The sequence below is a fragment of the Atheta coriaria genome, unplaced genomic scaffold (genome assembly GCF_025399875.1).
Source record: "Atheta coriaria isolate IRGN ID8LTWV9N9 unplaced genomic scaffold, Caltech_Dcor_3.1 hic_scaffold_1_pilon, whole genome shotgun sequence".
In the NCBI taxonomy this organism is placed as follows: domain Eukaryota; kingdom Metazoa; phylum Arthropoda; class Insecta; order Coleoptera; family Staphylinidae; genus Dalotia; species Dalotia coriaria.
In genome coordinates, this window is record NW_027045443.1 from 7,371,100 (window position 1) to 7,395,120 (window position 24,021).

At 42.5% G+C, this 24,021-nt stretch overlaps 4 protein-coding genes across 6 annotated transcripts; 3 read left to right on the forward strand and 1 right to left on the reverse strand.

Moving 5' to 3' along the window:
• Nucleotides 1–3: 3 nt before the first annotated feature.
• Nucleotides 4–7,831, forward strand: Hel89B (histone acetyltransferase 1). Its single transcript, XM_065305694.1, has 9 exons — nt 4–155; nt 1,005–1,094; nt 1,368–1,935; nt 1,991–2,192; nt 2,248–4,256; nt 4,316–6,070; nt 6,129–6,337; nt 6,406–6,837; nt 6,911–7,831. Exons 2-9 carry the CDS (start codon nt 1,081–1,083, stop codon nt 7,167–7,169), a joined length of 5,448 nt encoding a protein of 1,815 aa, XP_065161766.1. The 5' UTR covers nt 4–155; nt 1,005–1,080; the 3' UTR covers nt 7,170–7,831.
• On the reverse strand, nt 7,529–10,994 carry Drep4 (DNA fragmentation factor-related protein 4). 3 transcript variants are annotated; one of them, XM_065305874.1, is made up of 3 exons: nt 10,835–10,994; nt 9,889–10,385; nt 7,529–9,815 (listed from the first exon to the last, which is right to left on the reverse strand). In XM_065305874.1, exons 2-3 carry the CDS (start codon nt 10,358–10,360, stop codon nt 9,274–9,276), a joined length of 1,014 nt encoding a protein of 337 aa, XP_065161946.1. In that variant the 5' UTR covers nt 10,361–10,385; nt 10,835–10,994; the 3' UTR covers nt 7,529–9,273. The 3 variants fall into 3 exon arrangements, with proteins under 3 accessions (XP_065161946.1, XP_065161874.1, XP_065162020.1); XM_065305802.1 differs by having other exon boundaries at nt 10,761–10,994; XM_065305948.1 differs by lacking the exon at nt 10,835–10,994 and adding an exon at nt 10,429–10,693 and having other exon boundaries at nt 9,889–10,330.
• Nucleotides 10,995–11,483: 489 nt separating this feature from the next.
• On the forward strand, nt 11,484–14,555 carry LOC135791918 (spermatogenesis-associated protein 20). Its single transcript, XM_065302502.1, has 7 exons — nt 11,484–11,702; nt 11,770–11,988; nt 12,045–12,355; nt 12,417–13,440; nt 13,507–13,715; nt 13,778–13,977; nt 14,041–14,555. Exons 1-7 carry the CDS (start codon nt 11,539–11,541, stop codon nt 14,347–14,349), a joined length of 2,436 nt encoding a protein of 811 aa, XP_065158574.1. The 5' UTR covers nt 11,484–11,538; the 3' UTR covers nt 14,350–14,555.
• Nucleotides 14,556–14,620: 65 nt separating this feature from the next.
• RpS9 (ribosomal protein S9) lies at nt 14,621–16,214 on the forward strand. Its single transcript, XM_065302546.1, has 4 exons — nt 14,621–14,711; nt 15,070–15,308; nt 15,365–15,551; nt 15,964–16,214. The coding sequence occupies exons 2-4, from the start codon at nt 15,086–15,088 to the stop codon at nt 16,139–16,141; spliced, it is 588 nt and encodes a 195-aa protein (XP_065158618.1). The 5' UTR covers nt 14,621–14,711; nt 15,070–15,085; the 3' UTR covers nt 16,142–16,214.
• Nucleotides 16,215–24,021: the final 7,807 nt, after the last annotated feature.

Below are 24,021 nucleotides of genomic sequence, written 5' to 3' on the forward strand. Positions count from 1 at the left end.
TAAATTTGATCCTTGTATGATGGACTTCCCTTCCGTGCTCTTGTGTTTACATAAAAAACGATATTATCGCGGCGCTCGCAGAAAATGGCCGTGCCCGCGAGCGACGCACTCTAGGATGAGTTTCGACGTGCCATAGATTGCCGCCGCGTGAACACGTAAGTGCTGAAAATCGTTCGGAAAGCTCCTGAGGGCCGTCCGCCGCGGCACGCAGCGCAGCAGCGCACCGCTGTGTCGAGGCCATGAAAACGAAAGGCGATTAGAAATTCTCCAGCAGCGCGGCTGGCGTAGCGCGCGCTTGCGTGTGCAGCTGCTTTCTGGAATCGCGACGATATCGGCCACGGCCCGACTGCCCCGTCGCACTATCGTCGTAATTCCAGAAAGTGAAATGAATTCGCGCAATTGCTCGTTTTCGATTTCCGCTCGGGCGAGATCATAACTTAATAAGCGGCATGTGATATTTATAGCACCGCCAGCGCATCACAGGCTTTTTTTTTTAAACTTTATTTCTTTATTTGCCATATGCTGTATACGTATTGACAATGTAATGAAATTAATCGAGCGCACACAAATTACTCCAGTTTGCATTCCAATTTAAGCACACAGCGCAACATTGACACCCAATCAATCAATTGACAATCGTCGATTGATAGAAATCGTAACGCGCACACACATTGTGCGCGATGCGAACAATTTCCACATTTAATTTTCTTCGGAATTGTTGACGTTGCGTCCGTGTGGGGCTGGTACGGCGCTATGCGAGCCGAGACAACAACGCAAACACATAACATAACCGCACGCTAATGATTCAACGTCGGCGCGTTCGCGTCGAGCAGCGCGTTTTTATCGCCGGCAACGCGCCCGCATGGGTGGCAGAAGCACGCGCGCGAATCCACCACGCACCCGGCGTCCGCTGTATCTGTAACACCGGATGTCGATATGAATTAAAATAATTCCTTTCTTGCATCTAGAGGGCGATTCACAAGTGCGGCTATTTTGTTTTGCAGTTTGTTTATCGAACGGAACGTTGCATTAGAAACACGACGACATCGGCGAGGATAGCACGTGAAAGCATTCAGCGAGATGACGTCCAGTAGGTGAGTGCAATACTTAATATGTATTCAAATTTGGTGCGTTGTTTACGTATATTCTTCGCGGCACGCAGAGATGCAGTCTCTGGGGAGCGTTGTCAAAACACATACGTGTTGTTTATCGATTTCCCATTCGCTTGAGCGCGCCGCATGAAAACATGACACGAAAACTTTACTCTAAATTTATTCATATTCAGTCACACGCCATTACGAATTGACGCTGTAATCAGTATTATTGTAATGCCTGGATTGGATGATAATTCTTATTTTACGCTCCAGACTAGATCGACTTTTTGTCCTGTTGGAAACCGGCAGTTCGTCGGTGACGCGTTCCGCCGCCGCGAAACAGCTCGGCGAGGTGCAACGCCTGCACCCGCACGAATTGTCGACGCTGCTGACACGCACGTCCACTTATTTGCGCTCGCCGAGCTGGGACACGCGATTGGCAGCTGCGGAGGCAGTGCGTGCCATCGTGTCGAATGTGCCGCAGTGGAATCCGCCGCCGGTGGACGTCAAAGTCGAGGAGGAATGCGGCGGCATGCAATCGTTGTCGAGCGTCGGCCGACTGCGTTTCGACCAGTTTGACATCAACAAGGTGCTTAGTAATAGTACGCACCTGATGGGCAGCGAAGGAAAGGAGTATGACATTGAAGAGGACTCATCGCTTGGTATCGACGTGAAAGAAAAACTTGCCAAACAGCGGCAGATGCTGAACGCGCGGTTAGGTCTGGACATCGCCGCCAATTGCGGGGTGGATGTCACAGGCCTCTTCACCAATGAAGATCTCATGGATGACACATCTGCAGGGGTTGCAGGAAATCTTAAAATGGAGGTCGTTGATGATAGGGTTAGTATTTAAACACAAGTTTATTAATTTTTTAATAATTTTGTTTTTGTGGTAGAAACCTTTGAGAGACTTGATGTCTTCGGAACGAGAGCACGGTCTGAGTTCCAGAGAAATGAATCGAGCTAGAAGAAAGGCGCGTCAGGCTATTAACAAGCAACGATCACGAGAACCAGGGGATGAAACAACCGCAGACGAACCTGATAAGAAAAAAGTAAAAACCGAAGAACCGAACGTTAAAGAAGAACCTTATAGTATTGGTAAGTTTTTTAATTAAATTAATAAATTTATTTTATAAAACTGTAAAATTTGTAGAAGAACCAGGCGATTGCGGTGACTGGTCGCTAGAGTGGTTCTGTGATCAACTAAGTCAAGACTTATTCAGTTCGAACTGGGAGTACCGACACGGAGCAGCGACCGCTCTGCGTGAAGTAATCTCTGTTCACGGTAAAGGCGCAGGCAAATCAATCTACCACACCCGCACACAGATGCAAGAACAACATCAGATCTGGCTGGAGGATGTTGCCATACGACTACTCTGCGTTCTCGCGCTGGATCGTTTCGGTGACTTTGTCTCCGACGCTGTGGTCGCACCCGTAAGAGAAACCTGCGCGCAGACATTGTGCGCAGTATTAAAATTAATGAATGCGCATGGATGCCGATGCACACTGGACGTCCTCTTGAAGTTGTTGAACCAGAACGAGTGGGAGGGTCGACACGGTGGCCTGCTGGGCATCAAGTATTTATTAGCTGTGCGGCAGGATATGATTGAGACACTGCTGCAGGATTCACTCTCGGCGATTGTTAAGGGTTTGTCTGATTCAGCGGATGATGTTGGGGCGGTTGCTGCATCAGCGCTGATTCCAGTCGCGCAGAAACTTTTGGATTTGTTTCCGAAATCCATTCCGGAAATAGTCACGAAATTGTGGGATCTTTTGTGTGAGCAGGATGAACTCGCGGGCGCTTGTAATAGTTTTATGGGTTTGTTAGCGGCTATTTTGAGTTTGCCTAAGGTACATGATCATCTACCACCGCAGCCTTTGAGTGATGTGGTACCGCGATTGTGGCCGTTTCTCAGCCATAGTGCCTCCAGCGTGCGGAAAGCAACTCTGCAGACATTGGGGACATTAACAGAAGGTAATTCAATGCAGTGGGAAGCACAATTGTTACAAGAGGCACTCCGGCATGTTTTCCAACGTGTTCTCGTTGAACATCTGACTGAAGTTCGGCAGGTAGCCGAAGGAGTTTGGTACCTGCTATTGAAAAACGCTGGTTTGATCGAACTGCTGCATGCTGCCTGTCCGTTAACTCGAATTTGGATGTGTCTATCCATGCAGCCTGTTCGTTTACCTTTCGATCCAAATGTACTCATTCAGGTAAAACCCCGTGAACGGCGTCGTAATGATGGCCTCAATTTTGATACGCCGCTGATTGTGCCGAAGTATTACATCGGCGGGTCCGAGACTACACCTGTCGCGACGCGTGAATCCAACGCCGTGCAGGTGCGCTGTATGACAGCGCGAATGCTCGGCGAGCTCTCCTGCTTTCTGGTGCAGTCTGCACCTGGCATAGACTACAGCAAAGTGGAAAAACCGATTCACTGCTATATGAATGTGCTTTTATGTCATCTAAGGTCTAAATCGGCGCTGCAGCGCACAATGGTCGGTTTGATCATCGCTGAGTGGGCCATGCGTGATGCTAACTTCGAAATGTGTCCTGCGCCTTTATCACAGAAACTACACGCGTGTCTTAACGACATGCTGTACTACGACGAGATTGCGCATAGTTTCACGCGGTTGGCTCAAGAAACACGCGATTTCGTCGCCACGTTAAAACACTACAAAGTACCAATCCAACAGGATTACAGCATACTAACTCTTGACAGTATAAAATCCATCACAGGTCCTGAAACTGAGGTGCTACTCGCCGGATTTAAACTAAAGATCAAAGTGTTGGAGAGTTTGGAAGAGCGTCGAAAGAGTATTCAAACCTGCGTGGTTCAAACAAGCAATGAACAGAATCAACTGACAATCTCGACGTTGGCGGCCATTGCGGGCGCGACTGTCTGCTGTAAATCACTGCCAGAGAAACTCACGCCGGTGGTGAAGCCGCTGATGGAGTCCATTCGGCGCGAGACCAACGAAGAACTCCAGAAAGTCACTGCGAAGCAACTCGCGAAGCTTGTCGAACAATGCGTCGGGCGTAATCCGTGCCCAAACGATAAGATTCTCTCAAATCTATGCATGTTTCTGAAATGCGATTCAGAATTTACGCCTGTGATTAAGAAGACTGACGAGTTAAACGCGACTGGTGAACATTCATGGGTAAGCCTAATGAGGTCACATTAATGATTCATGCTAATGCGTATTATGATTATTTCTAGTTCAAACCAGCGGATAACTATCAGGGAATTGTAACATTAGACAATCAACAACGCCATGCTGAAAAAGCAGCATTTAAACGATCCAACTCGACCGGCCGGGGGCCCGGACGGCCTCCAAATTCCGACATCCCTTTGGAGGATCTATTCAAAGATGAAGACGATGTTCATCTAGCGAATCGAATTCAACGTAGAGGCGCCACACTCGCGCTGATTGAAATCACGAAACATTTTAAGAGCGAAATCGACGTCAAAGTGCCAAAACTCTGGCATCTCATGGTGAAGCAAATCGAACAATGCGTGGATCCAACTAATTTCGACCCGAAGTTGTTATTTGATAAGCCTGATGAGGCAGAACACCTAGTATGCATCCTACAGGTCTTGGAAGTTACCTATCCGAGCATAGATGCATCTCTCAGACCGAAAATCATGGATATTTGTCTGGAACGCCTGTGTTTACTCTTGACACATCCGTATCGTGCTGTACGCCACTTGGCATCACGTTGCCTCGCTGTATTCTCCAAAATCGACTCTGTTACGGTGATGGAGCATGTAATCGACAAGGTTCTGCCTCCTCTAGGCGCGACTGATAACGATATCGATCGACAAGGCGCAGTGGAAGCAATCGCATGCATGGTGGACACGTTACAGTTTGATATCATCCCGTATGTTGTTTTATTGGTGGTGCCATTACTAGGGAGGATGTCTGATCAGAATCAGAGCGTGCGTCTTATGGGCACTCATAGTTTTGCAACACTTGTACAACTCATGCCACTTGATGGTGGCGTGCCGGAACCGCCTAACCTGAAAACCAGTACACTCAACGTTCATCGAGAACGTGAACGTGAATTTCTTCAGCAGTTGCTGGCGCCGTCGAGTATTCCAGATTACAAAGTCCTGGTGCCTATTGATGCAGAGTTGCGGTCTTACCAGCAAGCAGGTGTTAACTGGCTTGCGTTTCTTAATAAGTACAAACTGCATGGTATTCTTTGTGATGACATGGGTTTAGGTAAAACACTGCAGAGCATCTGTATACTCGCCAGTGATCATCATCAACGCATGGTTAAATACGAAGAGAGTCAATCGGCTGACTCCGCACCGCTGCCTTCATTAGTAGTGTGTCCACCTACACTTACAGGTCATTGGGTGTATGAGGTAGAGAAGTTCCTCCCTGAGAAGAATCTTAAACCCGTGCAATATCACGGTTCACCGCAGGAAAGAGAAAAAATCAGGCAGAAATTGCGCAAGTTTAATTTGGTTGTCGCGTCGTATGATATCATCCGCAAGGACTTGACCTTCTTCACCAGTTTAAAATGGAATTATATCATTCTAGATGAGGGACATGTTATTAAAAATGGTAAAACACGGACGAGTGTTGCGGTGAAGAAGCTCATTGCGAACCATCGTCTTATTTTGAGCGGCACACCGATACAAAATAACGTGTTAGAGATTTGGAGTTTGTTCGATTTTTTAATGCCAGGGTTTTTGGGCACGGAGAAACAGTTTACGGCGAGGTATTCAAAGCCGATTCTGGCAAGTCGTGATCCGAAATGCTCGCAGAAGGAGCAGGAAGCTGGTGCGTTAGCCATGGAAGCCTTACACCGACAGGTACTGCCATTTTTACTCAGGCGTATGAAAGAGGACGTCTTGGATGATTTACCGCCGAAGATCACGCAGGACTACTACTGCGATTTGAGTCCCGTGCAGGCTCAACTTTATGAAGACTTTTCGAAGAGTCATGCACATCAAACGCTTCAGGTATATATTATTTTATTGTGTAAAACATGATTATTTATTTATTTATGTGTTTTTATAGCAATCATTGTCGAATGGCGCGACAGCCAGTTCGATGCAGGGCAACACACACATCTTCCAAGCCTTGCGGTACTTGCAGAATGTCTGTAATCATCCGAAACTAGTCCTCAACAACTCGCATCCTCAGTTCAAGAAGATCACAACGCAATTGGAAGAACAACAATCAACGCTGGAGAGCATTTATCACTCGGCTAAACTCCCAGCGCTGAAGTAAGTGGAATAAATACCGTAATCATTCAATAATAATAATAATACGCAATAATTGTGTGTTTTTGCAGACAATTGCTCCTGGACTGCGGTATTGGCGGAAGCGAGACTCAATCAACCGAGATTGTGATCAATCAACACCGTGCACTGGTGTTCTGCCAACTCAAAGCAATGCTGGATATAATTGAATTCGATTTGTTCAAGAAGATAATGCCGGAAGTGACATACCTTCGCCTGGATGGGTCTATTCCACCCGGCCAACGACATTCGGTTGTGACGCGGTTCAATAATGATCCGTCGATTGATGTTTTGCTACTGACGACGCAAGTCGGCGGCCTTGGTCTCAATCTGACCGGGGCTGATACTGTGATTTTTGTTGAACACGACTGGAACCCAATGAAGGATCTGCAGGCAATGGACAGGGCGCATCGTATCGGTCAAAGGAAGGTCGTCAATGTCTACAGGTTGATAACGCGTGGCACTTTAGAGGAGAAAATCATGGGGTTTGTTTTATTGTTTGTAAATTTTGTTTCATTTTTTTATTTATATGCGGTTTTATTCCACTTTTGTGTTCAGTTTACAAAAGTTCAAAGTCCAGACAGCCAACACTGTGATCAGCGGAGAGAACAGCCGCATGGAGACAATGGGCACCGACCAACTGCTCGATCTCTTCTCGCACAAACCAGGCGGATCGGGCGCGTCTGCCACCGCCGGCAACGTCCACCCCCGCGGCGGCGTGCGTGCCATTCTCGAGGAGCTGCCCGAGCTGTGGGATGACAAGCAATACGAGGACGAGTACGACCTCACGCAGTTTATCTCCAAGCTGCAAGGCTGATTCGAGTAATATGTTTTCGTTTATTTATTTTTTCGTGTCATTCGCGCCGCGCGTAACTTCGTAACCCACTGACCTACTCGAAAGGGAGAGTCAGGGGATGGCCGCGTGGCTTGCCGCCACCACCCTTGACCCAAATCGCGCGTCGCGCACGTTTTCCCGGCGACCCAGTTCGCGTGGCCTTGTCCCGCATTGTTTGCTTCCGAGTTTTCAAGGCCGTGCCTTCAACTCGCAATCGTTTAACTGCCGAAAACAGAAAAAAAATGCACCGCCCTAGCCAGTGCGATAGGCAATCAGAGCTGCACTATCAGCGGATCTGAGCGAGAAATGTTTCTATAAACACGCACAAATTGATCAAGTCATTATTATCATTGTTCGTTTATTTATTTATCATTCTTAGTATTCATTTTCTGTTTGTTCTTGATTCTCATCAGCATCTCAGTAATTGTGTTAATAATTTAAGATGATGCCAAGAAATGAAAACCAAAGTGACACAATATTGTAACCGAAAGCAATAATAACTTTCAAGAATCATCTATTACAATAGATATTACATGATTGCACAAAGCCTCTGCGGAGGCTTTTAGTTAAGCTCAAAACGTGTGTATGAATCATACATTTATGACATGCGAACTTGTTCAATACAATAATAATATTATCAACCACTTCGTGTCACATATTTGCGGCATAAACTTCTCTCCATCGGAATTCCTAAAAGTTGATGAACACGGCAAATCTTACGATATGTTGCTCTACGTTATATTCAATTACATATATCTACAAGTTTCCTACGGTATCGTTTACAATTTTCTTTTTTTTTTGTATAATATAATATAATATGCGTTAAATATTTCAGTCAAAGAATTAACAGTTCATTAGTTTCAATATGTATTCGGCGCGATAACATTTATCATTTGATGCTCAACAATTTAACATTTTTAATTTCTTTTTGGTTTGTACAATAAAATTTCCACTACACACGCTTGAAAATCGATTGATAAATGTGTATCCGCCCGGTATATATGAGGCCCAGTAAACATCGAGGAGAACTTCGTTAAATGTTTCAAACCTTATGCCTAGACAACAAACGCTGGATCGCAGGTAAATATTTTGGCACGGATTATGTTCTCTTCTCGCTTCCAACCCACCACCATCAGCATCACCGCAGCATTACCCTAGTAAATATGTAAACTCTGCGCTAGAGTACAATTTTCAATTCAACATCGAGCGTTTAATTATTGTTTGTTTGATTACTTGTGAGTAGATACATAGTTTGATTACGTTCGTTTTGTAAGCGTCATTATTGTTGAACAGCATTTTTTTTTTATATCATCGAATAATCAGAACTTCCTATCCGTCTACAACTCTTGTTTTCGCTACGTAACTACTTGTTTCATCACAATGTTATTGACAAGCTTTTTGTTATCCTTTATCTGACGTGCAAGTCGATTCGAGGATGTGTGAATAACTGTCTGAATCAATCGAAAAGAAAAACGCACAAGCCTAAATCCATACAGGGTCACTAGGTGTCATCAATTTGGTGCTAGAGGGTTGTATTTGATTTTAGTTATCACCGACTATCCTGTATTGCTGCGTCCATCAATTGATTGAGTTCTGGTGATGACGCGAATACCTGGCAGTCGGGGATGAAATAAAATATGCAACATGCACTTTACGTGCACGTCAATAATCTACGTTCCTGCGGGTAGTTTGTCATCAAATAAAAAAGTCATGCATGTTTTATATTGACGACAAACCATAAATAATATGAACGCGGGAATATTTTAGTGAATGTCGTGTTTTTGGGTGAAAATTGAGTGGAATTTCATGCATGACGTCCTGCTTACTGATACAGTTACGCTGCTTACCCTGAATGTATATAATTCTTATTGATCTGTGTAAAAATAAGCCCTTATAGCAAACCCTGTACTTTGTTGAAATAATTTTACATCACTTACGGTAGTTTTACGTTTAGTTTTTGTGTTATATATATGTAAGTACGTAGTTGTAGTCGCGCTTATCATATAAGTTTCTACCAATGGGTTCTCTTCATTGTCTTAGAAGTAATTCTTAACACTAGTGCTTACCTGTAATACGCTTATATTAATTAGGACTTAAGTTTAATGTAGCGATTGAAGTCGGGCGGTGTGTGCGCGGTCTTATCGTGGCATACGATGTGCACCAGTTTCAAGTTGTGGTCGGTGAAGAGGTCTTCGAAGATGCGCTCGCAGTCCAGGCGCGCGTCCGCGTCGAGGGCGTGCGCGATTGCCGGGATGATGCATCGCGAGCGCTCTATCCGATGGTCCAGATTCCACGTCTGGAAGACGATGCGCTCCTCGTAGCTGCGATAGGGGTTGATGACGTGCGCTAGGCGATAGCGGCAGGCGGGCGCGTCCCAGCGACCTTGGCATTGAAAGTCGCCGTGCGGCGTACACATGGCGGCTGCGTCGCGCCGATCGAAGTACGCGCCGAAGTAGCGCGCGTCCTTGAGCGCCGCGCTCAGCGTCGCGCAGAGTTCATGGACGCGCTCCGCGGGCAGGTCGCGATTCTTGAGCAAGTCGTCTTTGGTCGCGTAGAAGTACTTCTTTATTCGGTCTTGGGATCGCCTAAACATATATTCCTCTTTGGTTTTTGCACGGCTCTCTACACCTAGCGGGCCGGGTGGGTGGTGGTTTTGAAACGTGTGAGAAAGTTGTACATTTAAGGGGTGGGTCACGCTCACCTTGAAACCAGTCGGGGTCGCCTTCCTTGGTGCTTGCCTTCGCCTTGTCGTCGTCCATTTCTTTGAGCACTTTGGCGAGACTGTAGACATTGCTCTTCATCTGCTCGGTGAAGAATTCAGCGACCTTCTCGCCGGTGGTGAGAAAGTCGAAGTTGACCTCGCGGATGGTGCGGTAGAGGATCTCGGCGTCGGTTTCAGCGCGTTCGCCTTTACGCACCCAGATGAGCAGTGTCTGCGCTGGTAAACCTAGGAATTCATCTTCGGCGCGTATGGGGATGCCGTCGCGCGTTTGAAAAAAGATGTCTTCACCTTCAGGCAGTTTGAATTTGATGATGGTTTTCTTCTTGAGATCAGCAAGATGCTCGACGGCGATGCCGACGCGCACCTTGCGCTCCGCATCGGTGACTTTAAAACCCTTGCGCTGCCCCATCCCCCCTCCCATCTGCGAACACACCGCCAGTATATGAAACATCCCTAAGGCATTCTCGCTCCCTCATCTGTAACAAACAAGCGCCTGGAGTAATGAAGAGAAACACTTACTCAAACAAATGGGAGGATTGCAGTAGTCGACTGTTGCTCCGCCGACGCGCCGACGACGACTGACTGGCGGGCAGCCGCCGCCGAGTGAGCAAACGCGCGGGGGCAGGCAGACGCGACGCGCGGCGATAAGGAAATTCAGCCGGTCGCATGCATGCATGCGCAAAGTGGGTCAATGTCGCATTGTGGGGCTGCGGCCTACTTTCGGCCGCCTCCCGACTTTAGAATCTCGCACCTGCAATCGGAGCTCGCCGCCGCCGGCCGTCTAAATTATTCACTGTCGCTCGCGCAATTTATGCAGCTTTTGCAAGAAGATATTACACTTTCCTACTCACCAGTCAGTCATCAAGTCGACGCATTTATTTGCCGCAGAAATGGAAGCGCATATCTAGTAGACAAGTGCACTTACTTGCGCTTTATGCTTTGCTGGCACACAAAGACTGTCACGGTAGGTCAGAGTGATTCATAAAAGTTTCAGTCACCATTGATACTGCTATGCATTTTATAACGGTCGATTCGATCGTGTTGCAAAGCAGAAACATTTGTCTCCTTACTTTATTTATCAAGAGTTGCGAGGGGAGTTGAATATATTTCCTGCAATATTTGTTTAATTGATATGGAACTAAAGTAAATATTAAAAATAGTTACCTGATAACACTGCGTATAAAAAAGAGCGCATTTGGCTACATTTTGCCTACCCTTACATAAAAAACAGCTGATTTAGCTTTGTTTAGCTCGAAAGCTCAAACATTTTGAAGCTAAGAAGATTGAAGGTAGGCAACACACATTTTAGTTTACTTTCGGTTGGCTACTCACCTAGCTATTAATTTTAAAACATTTAGTTGTGTAATACTCTTTTTCTACGCAGTTATCTGCATAATCTTTTATATGTCCGCATAAAAACATGTAAACTAATAAAGATATTCTGTAATTTTTCCATAGATATAACTTATTCGCGCTGTGCAACTGATCGTAACTAAAAATTCAAACCAAAACGGTATAATGCGCAGCTGTCGTGCACATATTCAAGTTCCTATATTTCGCTGCGCGTTCCTGCTGAAGGTCAAACAAGTTGGCCTGCGGTAGTGCGCGCGCTACCACCTTCCAGCTGTGATGTTGTTGTCGCGGCTACGGTTGGCATGCGATGCGATGTTGTTGCGATCCGGGCAGCCGTTGCAACGAATTTTATTTTCGCATATTGTCAGTGGCGAGTGTCATTTACTGAAATCACGCCAGGCCCTATACACCGTGAGCAAGTGCTTCAATCACATTCGAAAGTAAGCGAGATTTAAAACCTTCTGCTTGTTCCATTTACGTTCATAACTCTCAGCGTTCGTTTCGCAGTCATAGAAAATTGCTGGTACCTCAGGCGACTGCAGAGATGTCTTCCACTGCGGGAAAACCATTATACACGAATCGACTCGCCAAGGAGCGGTCGCCTTACCTCCTACAACATGCGCATAACCCGGTCGACTGGTATCCGTGGGGTCCTGAAGCCTTCGAGAGAGCTGTTGCAGAAAATAAGCCCATATTTTTATCAATTGGATATTCAGCTTGTCACTGGTAAGTGCAACAATCAACAGCATTGTTATTTATTAATTGTAATTTAATTTGCATAGGTGTCATGTAATGGAAAGGGAATCTTTCGAAAGCATACAAATTGCGGAGATATTGAAAAAGTCCTACATTGCAATCAAGTTGGATAGAGAGGAGAGGCCTGATATTGATCAAATCTACATGACTTATGTGCAGAAAACAACAGGAAGTGGAGGCTGGCCACTGACATTGTTTCTCACGCCAACATTGGAGCCGCTTTATGGTGGAACTTATTTTCCTCCTCAGGATGGCAATGGAAGGGTTGGATTAAAGGGTCTGCTGGATTTGGTTGCCAGACAATGGCAAGTTGAACACGTTAAACTTACAAAAGAAGGTTTGTATTGCCACTTTTTATAGTTAAACTATTTAAAATTAATATTTTTAATATGTTTTAGCTAAAAATTCTTTAAAATTACTTCAATCTCAACTCACCACTAGTCTGAGTGCTAAAAATAAAAATGTACCTGGTGAAATCTGTTGGAAAAAATGCTATGACACAATGGTGAAATTATTTGTTCCTACTTATGGAGGATTCTCCACATCGCCCAAGTTTCCACAGACGTCACTTCTTAACTTCTTGCTGCATGTGTACTATCAGCGTCCCAATGAAGCCGAAGGTAAGAAAGCCCTGGAAATGGTGTTGATTACCCTCCGCAAAATCGGCTGCGGAGGAATTCACGACCATGTAGGCTCTGGTTTTGCGCGTTACTCTGTTGACGGACAATGGCACGTCCCGCACTTCGAAAAAATGTTATACGATCAGGCGCAACTTGCAATGACATACACCGACGCATATGTTGCGTCCAAAGATCCTTTCTTCATGGACATGGCTGAAGATATCCTCAAGTATGTATCGCGTGACTTGACACATAAACAGGGAGCATTCTACGGCGCAGAAGATGCTGATTCGTATCCGACAGCGGATGCAACTGAAAAGAAAGAAGGCGCGTTCTACGTGTGGACCATGGACGAGCTGAAGGAGATTCTTCGAGATGAGAAGGTATTAGAGGTGTTTTGTTACCACTTCGGCGTGAAAGAGGAAGGAAACGTGGATGCTAGCCTGGATCCACATCATGAGCTGCGCGGTCAGAATGTTTTATGTAATTTTGAACCTGCAAGCGTTACTGCTGAGAAGTTTAATTGTTCAGAAGATGTGGTTAAGACTTTGGTGCGTACATGCCTGGATTTGCTACTTGTGGAACGCGGAAAACGTCCAAGACCTGCAGCTGATACGAAAATTGTCACCGCGTGGAATGGGTTAATGATTGCAGCGTTTGCTAAGGCTGGATTTGCTTTCAACAACGTGACGCATATTAAACGTGCGGTTAAAGCCGCGAGTTTTGTCAAAGAGAGATTAACATCTGCTGATGGCAGTTTATATCGGTGTTGTTATGGGGATCGTGATAGTGTTAAACAAAAGTAAGTACAAAGCATCAAAAGTTTTAAACATGTCAGTATAAATTAAATTGATTTTAATATTTGTAGTGCTCAACCTATTCCTGGTATTCTGGAGGATTATGCGTTCACAATTCGTGGTATGATTTATTTGTATGAAGCTACATTGGATGGATCATGGTTGGAGTGGGCTGAGCAATTGCAAACTTTGCAAAATCAAAAGTTTTGGGATGGTGAGCATGGCTCGTTTTTCCAAAGTCATGGTGATGATGAATTTGCCATCGTGCGGGATAAAGAATGTATAAAATTAAACTACTAATACTCATGCTTAGAAAATATTTATTTTTATATATTTTTTTAGCTCAAGATGGTGCTGAACCATGTGGTAATTCCGTATCAGCACACAATTTAATTCGGCTGGATCATTACCTCAACCGGGAAGATTTCCGTAGTAAAGCTTCAAAAATATTCAAAGGATTTTCTAGTATGCTTAATGAACATCCCATTGCTTTGCCTGAAATGACTTCAGCGCTAATGCTGTTTTACAACCAGCCTTACCAAGTATATATTTAGAAATAGGTAGAAAACAGAAACATAATTTATTAAGGTTATGTTTTTGTGCAGATATTTATTGCTGGTAAACGCCGAGCGCCTGACACCGAAGCTCTGCTGGAAGTAGTGCGCAATCAGTTTCTACCTGGTCATGTATTGGTTCTTGCCGATGGACCCAACGGCAAGAGTATGTTGCTTTACATGCGTAATCAAACTCTGGAATGCCTCCATCCTGTTGGTGGACGTGCTGCTGCTTATGTTTGCAAGGAATTCGCTTGTAGCATGCCGGTAACAACTCCGGAGGATTTGCAGAAATCTTTAAGCGGTGAACTTCAGGCCACGCGAGCCCAGTCTGCTGACTGTAGTTCCGAGTCAGATTGAGCATCTTGCTCTGTTTTAATTTGTTATTTCGGTTTTTACTAACACAAATTCTATTGTAGTATTTTTGTACTGCAAATTTTGATTATTGATTTTATTTGTTGTACAGGCAAAGATAGCCACAATACTCAAATTTTTGTTATGCATTGATGCAATTGAACTATTTGATTGATACACGAAGTGTTTCACAAATAAACTATTAACGAATAGTTAAATAGGAAAATTTATTTTTTAAACTTGTGTAGTATACATCTGTGCATATTGCGCATGCGCGTGCTGACGCTGACGCCCTCTGCGTAGCAGTCTCGAAGTAATAAAACCACGGCGCGTCAAGCTTGTGCCTCTTTCATCACGTGAACCTGCATGTAAGTACATCTTGGTTAATAATTTCAAGTTTTTGCTCCAAATCTAAACGTTTTTACACAAAATATTTATCGCGAACTGTTTATCACTTCACTGTAGATGTTCTTTATTAATTTGTTTTGCGTGATGGTCAGTACTTTTCGAAATATTTCAAGATTTGCCTTGAACATTGGGCAAGGAGTTACGGTATTCCATCCGAAATATCCTAATCATTCAAGGCTAGATCAATTCCGTGCGTTAATCCCAGATTGCAATATTGTTGCATTACTGATTCATAGCACGGATACAATATTTTACTCTCTACCCAACTTGTATTTCTTGTGTTGTGCGTTTTGTCTCATGGCACGTTTTTGTTCACAGATAAGCGGCCTTCAAAATGGTGAACGGTCGTATCCCAACCGTTTGCTCCAAGACGTACGTAACTCCACGTCGCCCCTATGAAAAGGCGCGTTTGGACCAGGAATTGAAGATCATCGGCGAGTATGGTCTGAGGAACAAACGCGAAGTATGGCGCGTCAAGTACACGCTCGCAAAAATCCGTAAAGCCGCTCGTGAGTTGCTCACTTTGGATGAAAAGGAACCTAAGAGGTTATTCGAAGGTATGTTTTTACATATTTCTGCTTTTTTGTGTTACAATCGGCATATCTGCTCACAGGTAATGCACTTCTGCGTCGTCTGGTCCGCATTGGTGTGTTGGATGAAGGCAGAATGAAGCTCGATTACGTTCTCGGTCTGAAAATCGAAGATTTCTTGGAGCGTCGCCTTCAAACACAAGTATTCAAACTTGGATTAGCGAAGTCTATCCATCACGCCCGTGTCCTCATCCGCCAGCGTCACATCCGGTAATTAATACAATACATGCAATAAATTGCATTGGTTGACTTGAATTTCTCATGAGTGCCACTTGGGCGACTAGTCGCTTTCAATGCCTCGAAATATTTCTATAAGGAGATTCGCTTGGGCATATCACAAATGCTTTTAAGCAGCTCCTGTAGCGAGGTAAATTATAAATATGAATTTGCGTGTGAAGTAGTCCGAGCCTAGAGTTGCTAGATTGGTTTATATCATACTTATACTAGTGCTAAATGGTCTCGAAGAGCAATGATACCAGCTTTATGCCCCAGTTACGTTGCATTTCGTATATGTATTTGGGTACCTGTGAGGCGACATTATTATTATTTAACTATGTATTTATTTCGTGATTTTTGTAAGATGTTATAGGAAATGTTGTCATGGTGCATATGTTTGTTGCAGTGTCCGCAAACAAGTTGTGAATATTCCCTCGTTCATCGTACGCTTGGACTCGCAGAAGCACATCGATTTCTCGTTGAAGTCGCCCTTCGGTGGTGGCAGGCCAGGCCGTGTTAAGAGGAAGAACACTCGCAAGGCTGCGTCCGGTGGTGCCGCTGCTGCTGAGGAAGATGAAGATTAAGCAGTGATTGTTAATCAACTCATAATTGAGTTATAATTGAATGAATAAATCATGCCTGCTTTCTAAATTAAAAGTATTTTAATATATAGTGTGAGTCATCTAGTCATCTGTACTTGTTTTTGTTTTGCTGCCTTTAATTTTTTACGTTGTGCATTACAACATGTAAGTTTGACATTAATATGTTACGAATGCAAAGAAAGCTGAAAGAAAATTCGAAGCCAGCGCAGATGCGGAGTCCTGTCCCAAAATAGTTTGTAAATTCTCTGTTTGCTAGCGATTGTACATTTATACTTTGCACCTGTGTATTACATTATGTGCCATAGGCGCTGTACACGCAACTGAACCTTGTATTGTTCCGGAGTCCAGTGGTCTGCACGCATTAACTTACGGCAAATAACATTTGCGCGGCGATCTACTGTTTTGAGCGTGTAAACACTGCGATTTTATAAAAATGGGTGGCTTTAATTTTCGTTGATGCTTTGAGCATTTAATATTGACAGTGAAGTTTCCTGTAAACACTACTAGTTTGCGCCGCGGAAACTAGATGGCGCGAGCGTATATATTCAACTTGTTATTGATCGGTTTGCGACACTAGATGGCGCTAGTATGACCAATTTTGTTATTTATTTCTGCTTTACAGCATTGGCTGCGACTAGTCTTATCTCTTATCTCCTTCGTTGCCTTGCAGCAGGTAGTTTCACACCGGCCGCGTGTTGATCTAGACGTATTTCGTGTCTCGTGTTATATTTTTAGTTTTTAACACAGCAAATAGCTTTATATTTGTTCTTCAAACAACTATTTAAGTGTGTTCGGTTTTGTTAATATTTAATTTCGCGTGGAATACCAATAAGTGCGAGTTGTTTTATTTCTTACAATTTTGCAACGAAACGTGTAGTTATGCTTGTTTCACTTATCAGTGTTTGTGTATAAACAACTTTTTTATCGCTTTAGACTAGCGCCATGTTGAACTAGTGCATCATGCTGAGACAGTTTCAGTCTATTCCTGTATTCGCGTACATAAATGTTCTGTATTCGGTACATGAAAAATAATTATTATATTGGCACCCATTGACAATAGATGTGTTTAGTGTTTTGTTATCGATGACTTGTGCGTGTAACAGTACGTTAGTGATCCGACGGGACTTGAATTATTTCGATGCCGAGAATTGGGATAGCAATAGGAATTCTCTACACTCCTATCAATTTCAAGTAAGTGTAATCTGCATTTGTCCTCGCGAGAATATCACGGGCGCCTAAGCAAGTGATCCAAACATTGTCGGTTAAAATGCCGCTTGCAATATGCGATTCGACGGAAAGATTACTTGATGCACTGGTATGTCTGTAAATATTTTTTCATCATTAGATTTCTACCTTTAATCGCATTTTACGAATGTCATCATAACTCAATTGTCGCGCGCCGTCGGCTATGTATTCTGTCTCGCTGCAGAAAAATGTTAGTGACATGTTTGTATTTCTTCGGGTTTGCGCGCGATCTAGGCGGCTCACTAATTTCAGCGCGGTGTTTAGAGATGTTCAATTAAATTCTCCGTCGAGTGGCATTTGTTAGCGGTAGAAGTGACTCGATTCACGGCACCTTACGAGGCTAGCGATAAAAGTGACTTGTGTTCAGGGCACCGTAGGAACCCGCGCATAAAAGTGTGAATTTTTCTCCCTTTCTCGGGAATCGTTTGATTTTTTCGGATTTACGCGCGATCTAGGCGGCTTACTAACTTGAGCGCGGCGTCTAGAGGTGCGGAATTATATTCTCCGTCGGGTGGTATTTGTGTGTTGCAGGAATTCGACCTGCAACTCGCGAAAATTTGCATAAATGGGTGATTTATGTCACCTTTTCTCTTGCAATGTTTGTATTTTTTCGGGATTGCACGCGACCTTTTCGCCTCATTAACTTCAGCGTGGCGTTTGGAGATGCGGAATTAAATTCTCCGTCGGGTTGTATTTATTTGTTGCAGGACTTCTTCCTGCAACCCGCGAAAATTTGCGTAAAACTGTGATTTCTCATTGTTTTTCCGGGCAATGTTTGAATTTTTTCGTTTATTGCAACTTGTTTGTTGGTAGTAGTGAGTGCACATCGCCTAAGTTGGCGAATTGCGGGCCCGGTAAGATTACGCGGTTTTGTACGTCACATTGTGTTTTCATCAGTTTGTTTGTTTACCTCCGCCAATCTTCTTGCCGTGTGAACTCACGCGCAGCGATACGACTTAAGTGTATTGCATTCGGGCAGTCGCGCGTACCTGTGCGGTGCTTCTCGCGAGTTGCAATGACGAAGTGTTAATTCGGTAAATCGCGTTGTTTTCAATGCAGATATTGCTGCCATTTAATACTGGTGTTGGTGACTAAACACCTTCTGTTTTCGCGTTGAACCAGCTCCGTTCTGTTGCGCTAGCGCTACAAACGTTCGATCGTTTCAGTTCGTTCTTAGCTACATGCGGCTCGCCACTTTTTTTTCTTTCATTTCATTGTTTTCAATTTCATTGTAATATCAATCTTGTTGCATATTTGATAAATGTGTTTTGAATATTTTTAAGTTGATAAATAATTTCAAAGGTTAGATGGCGCTACGATGTACGGTTTTGCATTAAATATTGCTTGTTGGTGGTAGTGAGTGCACATAATGCTCTGTTTCCGTCGGAATTTTGATGTAACTTTTGTTTGTAACATCCGCCGATGTACGACCGCTCTACACGCAAACCTTTCGCGCGCCTGCAACGCGTCTGTTTCACCTTATGTTATACGAGCTTTGCAGAGCTTTTCATCGCGTCGCTGGAACAAACATTGCATTGTTTGTGCTATTGTTTCTCTCAAATTCCTCGCTCGATAACGACTCACGCAACAACCGCTTTATACAATAGGGATGCAAGCAAGGATGCAATCAGTGTATCAAATCAAAAATCGAAAATCTTTGCACGTGAAATTGAAATTGTGAAATTTTGAAATTGTTTTGGGTCGCATTCGAGTACATTTACTTGGCTAAAATGAACAAACAACGATAATGCAATAAACAACCGTGTGCGTTAATTATTAGAGGGTGCTTGGGTACCGACATGTTGAACTAGAGAGCTACTGTGGTTGAATGGAGTAATCACACGCTGCGCGCACTGGTGGAGGTGCCGATTGGTGGCAGCGCCGGGCATCGGCTGTTTTCCGGACGCCGCCATCGCAAATGATTGCGTCCGACGTTAAAGCACTCGATGTGTTCGGATGTTACGTGCGTTAATACAGCTCCTAACGCGTGCCATTTACCAAATTGTAACAATAAACATCGAAGCAAGCGTCAAAATACGGGAAATACCGGGAAACCACGCACAGTTGTAACATAATATTATTTTACATTTACGAAATTAGATACTACATCAATTCAATAACATATATTAATTGCATTATTCATTTACTAAAATTTTAATTAGATAAGTTTTTAGTTTTGATAAAAATTACAATTTTTCAAAATTCCGGTTGTAAAAATATTTCATCTTGAAGATATATATTTCAAAAGAACAGGAAAATTTTCCTTTCACGTGAAAACTATCCGCGCTGACATGTAACAAGGCCATAATTGTGATGTATTCGGAAACAGGCGGCACTTTGGGCTTTTGTGAGTCCACCAAAAACGAGCGTAACCTAGCTGCAAAGTGCGCGCACCTCCGCCGCGGTGTGTTCAGCCCAACCTCAAGAGATTCGCTTCCATTTTGTACGATGAACAATGCGTTCGGACGTTACACGGTTCACGAGCGCACCGCGCCGCCCCTCGTCTCGTGATATATGCCGCTTTGCCCACTTCTAGAAACCATTATTGCTCGAGTGCAAATTCAAAATTTACGGACGCGAAATAACACAAAGTGGTTGCGGATGAGCCAAGCTGGGCCCGCTCGCGTCCGGCTAGGGACGACAAAAATTCAAATCGAGCATCATCAACCGAGCAGTACAAAGCGCAAATTGAAATTGAAGCTCTCATTATAAACGTATCCCCCTGAGGCCTCCAAACAAATTGGAAATTTATATCAAAAACTATCAGCAGCAATTTAGTATAAATTGTAAGTTTCATTTTATTACGAAAATTATATCTGGGTATTTACAAAGGTTTTATTTTATTTTTAGTCTTGTCGGTTTTTTTGTCGTCTTGAATTTTTGCTTGCGCAACTCGTAAAGCGTCCTTTGTGGCAACGGATGGTCAAAGCTTCACTTTAATCCTTCTGCGCGACAAGCTGCAAAGCTTTGAAGGGATTACTTTTCATGCTTTTTGTTTATTCCTGGAGTGATTTTCGTATTTTATCACGCTCTTGAAACAATACAGTAATGGAAAGCACCAAGCGAAATTAAAATCACACATAAATTTTTTGTGCTTTTCATTTCTGTTGTTGCGTACACTTTTAACCTGTTATTCGGTTATTTTGACATTTCGAGTATTATCAGCACGAACGATTTTGAATTAGCTCGGTATTTTGTTTCACTTTTCACTTGTTATCATTCGACGCGTATTGTTTAGGGCTTTTTTTCCCGTCGGGTTTTTTCTGTTGGCTTTGAGCCCCAAAGATTGTTTGTGCTTTGTTTCCTGCCTCAGACCCATTCGCCATTATTCGGCACGCTCGTTTCGGTCTTTACGGTGTTTGCACTTTTTTGTCACATCCATCGCGCGCGTTTCCGTTTCTCGACGGCGCATACGTGATATGTGTGTGCCCGCACGCGTTCTTTTTAGAATTTTACGGCTTTCCCACACTCACCCGCATCCAGATTTGGGGACTGGTCGGTTCGCTCAAGCGTTTGATGTCTTTATGATTCGGCAAAGGGGCGGCGGAAATTGCTTACGCTATTCTGCATATTGTCTCCAAACGAAAGTGCCAAAAACGCATTTCTAAGCAAAAATTTATAGCCACATAAAGATCAGTTAAGAGAAATTCATTTTGTATCACTTCAGGTAGGAAATTATGATTGTGTATTGTAAATTAAGTGTGAAAAATCAAATATTTATATTTTTTATGACAAATTTATTGGTACTCAATTTATAGTTGAAACGACTCAATAAAAATAGCAATTTGCGCACTATTGTAGAATATGTATAACACTAAAATGCAACGGACAGAACTCACTAGAATAAAATTCAAATATTTTTTTAAAAACATCCGCTTGTTATATAATATTGGATATACTAAAATTTGTGATTAATATTTACTGTATTTTACATTCATAATATACACAATAATTTGCAAATGCTTCACTACAGTTAAATTTAATGAAAAATGAGAAAATTTAACAAAAAGAATATTTTTGATAATTTAAAGTTCTCTAAAAAATTGTCAAAGTATCAACAAAGATTTGTTTTTTGCTTTATCTTTAGAGTATTAAGACAAATGTTGTTTTTAAATATTAACCCACATATTTCACATTTCAAGTTGTATTCGCATTCTTAAAAATTTTATCTTATGCATACGGTGCACGGCGGCTTTGAAAGTTACGATTTATTTGATTTATTCGACTTCTTATTCACTTGACAGTCAGACGTGGATGATCTGCGCGCAGGCCTGTGAATAATCCAGTAACGCAAGGCGTTCTTCAAATAAATGTCGACAGCTTTTCAAGTTTTTTTCTTCTTCAGGTGTACAGGCATAGGGATCATCTTTTTAGTATTTATCACAAACATTTATCTCACTTAACCATAAAAAAGAATATTTTTTCTGTTTGCTCTCATTTCACAGAAGCCCAGTATTTTTTTGTTTATTTTGTACACTAACTTTATTAGCTTGAATAATGCGCCTAATATAATAAAATAAGTGATTTTTAAAAATATGCATTTCGGATATTTTTGTCAGTTTTTACAATTTTGGCAATTAATTAAATTACAATGTAAATTTCTAATTACCGCCGTAGGTATACAATAAAACAACTATGTCTATAAAATCTACGTGTACCTAATTGGCTGTTAAATACAGTTTTCATAATAATTTGCTGTATTTCCGCTGGAAATTATTGGAATATTCACAGTATCATAATTTAATGACGAGGAAACAATGTAAAACGCTTCACTGGCGAATGGTGAATTGCTGCATTCGATTACGAGCAGAGCTCAATCGTTAATCGGATTATATTTGCCCGGGGCACCAAGCCGCCGCTAACCAGGCGCATTCACATCAATTTCTATTTGAACTGCAAGTATCCTATCTGATAGAGAAAAGTCCGTAGATTAAGACGCTGCGATCAGATCCTATTTATCTCTTTTAGTTTACGAGATATTCGCGATTTAATAAAATGACCAAAAATTGATAAATGTCTCTTTTTAGCACTTTTAGTCGCGTTTTTCGACCTTTTACTGTAGGAAATATAATTATTTAATATTTTTATCTGATAGAGAATCTGCCAATCTATCATAATCAACAATTCGTGGGTTTCTATCTCTTTTAGTTTAAGAGATATGAATTTTTGAAAATCGTCGAAAAAAGTATCAAGCATCCCCTCTCAGATTTCCGCTTCTATCCTAACTTGGCAATTTTTTCTTAAGACTTAAAATTTCATCTCTCAGATTTCGGTTTTAACTATCTATCTGATAGAGATTGGTCCGTAGATTAAGACGCTGCGATCAGATCCTATTTATCTCTTTTAATTTACGAGATATTCGCGATTGAATAAAATGGGCAAAAATTGCAAAATGTCACTTTTAGCACTTTTAGTCGCGTTTTTCGACCTTTTACTGTAGGAAATATAATTATTTTGTATTTTTATCTGATAGAAAATGTTCCAATCTTTCATAATCAACAATTCGTTGGTAGCTGTCTCTTTTAGTTTAAGAGATATGAATTTTTTGAAAATCGTTGAAAAAAGTATCAAGCACCCCCTTGGCAATTTTTTCTTAAGACTTAAAATTTCATCTCTCAGTTCGGAATAATTTTCCCAGATGCAGAATTTAATTCTGTATCTCCTCGTGTCGAAATTTATTGGGAGAAAATTTCGAAACGCGAGTTATATTGAAAGTTGTGTGTGTGCGCCGTTGTACTCGTTGCGCTTGGAATTGAAGTTTTTTTTTAAATAACATGCGAACGCGATGTCACAATAAGTTCGGAATAATTTTCCCAGATGTAGAATTTATTTCTGTATCTCCCCGTATAGAAACTTATTGCGAGAAAATTACGAAACGCGAGTCATATTGAAAGTTGTGTGTGTGTGTGCGCCGTTGTAGTCGTTGCGCTTGGAATTGTAGTTTTTAAAGAACACGCGAACGCGGTGTCACAATAAGTTCGGAATCATTTTTCCAGATGCAGAATTTAATTCTGTATCTCCCCGTATAGAAACTTATTGCGAGAAAATTACGAAACGCGAGTTATATTGACAGTTGTGTGTGTGTGCCGTAGAACTCGTTGCGCTTCGCGTGAAATGTTTGTACTCGTATTTTTTTGGGTTTACGCGCGATCTAGGCAGCTCACTAACTTCAGCGTGCTGTTTAGAGATGCGGAATTAAATTCTCCATCGGGTGGTATTTGTTTGTTGCAGGAATTCGACCTGCAACCCACAAAAATTCGCATGAAAGGGTGCGTTTGTTGCGTATGCATTTAAACGAACTTACCGGTAGAATCAATCATGTACGCATCCGCTGCGCACTTTACTTTGCTTACGCGCTCAACCTTGTCATCAGTCCTTGGCTCCGGCAGTGTTAGTTGTGCAGTCTTAGCGCAGCTCCCTAGTATTACTTCGCGGGTTTTTAAAGTGCAATATTCAATTGGCAATCGACTGCAGTTATTGACAATTACCATATTATATCTTATTTTTGTTATCTTTATATTTAGGTGCTATAAAGTTTTAGTTAATTAAGCGAATTAAAAATGAATTAAAGTCAAAAATCACAGCGCATCTGATTTGTGTTTGTTTTTAGATGTCAA

Excerpts from the sequence above, each read along its gene's own strand:
- Hel89B (XM_065305694.1), top strand. Across the intron at positions 4,257-4,315 it reads CGACTGGTGAACATTCATGG|TTCAAACCAGCGGATAACTA; the intron begins GTAAGCCTAATG and ends GATTATTTCTAG. Across the intron at positions 6,338-6,405 it reads GCTAAACTCCCAGCGCTGAA|ACAATTGCTCCTGGACTGCG; the intron begins GTAAGTGGAATA and ends GTGTTTTTGCAG.
- Drep4 (XM_065305874.1), bottom strand. The coding sequence starts at position 10,360 with ATGTTTCATATACTGGCGGTGTGTTCGCAGATGGGAGGGGGGATGGGG. Across the intron at positions 9,816-9,888 it reads CGACCCCGACTGGTTTCAAG|GTGTAGAGAGCCGTGCAAAA; the intron begins GTGAGCGTGACC and ends CCGGCCCGCTAG.
- LOC135791918 (XM_065302502.1), top strand. The coding sequence starts at position 11,539 with ATGTTGTTGTCGCGGCTACGGTTGGCATGCGATGCGATGTTGTTGCGA. Across the intron at positions 13,716-13,777 it reads CATCGTGCGGGATAAAGAAT|CTCAAGATGGTGCTGAACCA; the intron begins GTATAAAATTAA and ends ATATTTTTTTAG. Across the intron at positions 13,978-14,040 it reads TTTACAACCAGCCTTACCAA|ATATTTATTGCTGGTAAACG; the intron begins GTATATATTTAG and ends GTTTTTGTGCAG.
- RpS9 (XM_065302546.1), top strand. The coding sequence starts at position 15,086 with ATGGTGAACGGTCGTATCCCAACCGTTTGCTCCAAGACGTACGTAACT. Across the intron at positions 15,309-15,364 it reads ACCTAAGAGGTTATTCGAAG|GTAATGCACTTCTGCGTCGT; the intron begins GTATGTTTTTAC and ends ATCTGCTCACAG. Across the intron at positions 15,552-15,963 it reads ATCCGCCAGCGTCACATCCG|TGTCCGCAAACAAGTTGTGA; the intron begins GTAATTAATACA and ends TGTTTGTTGCAG.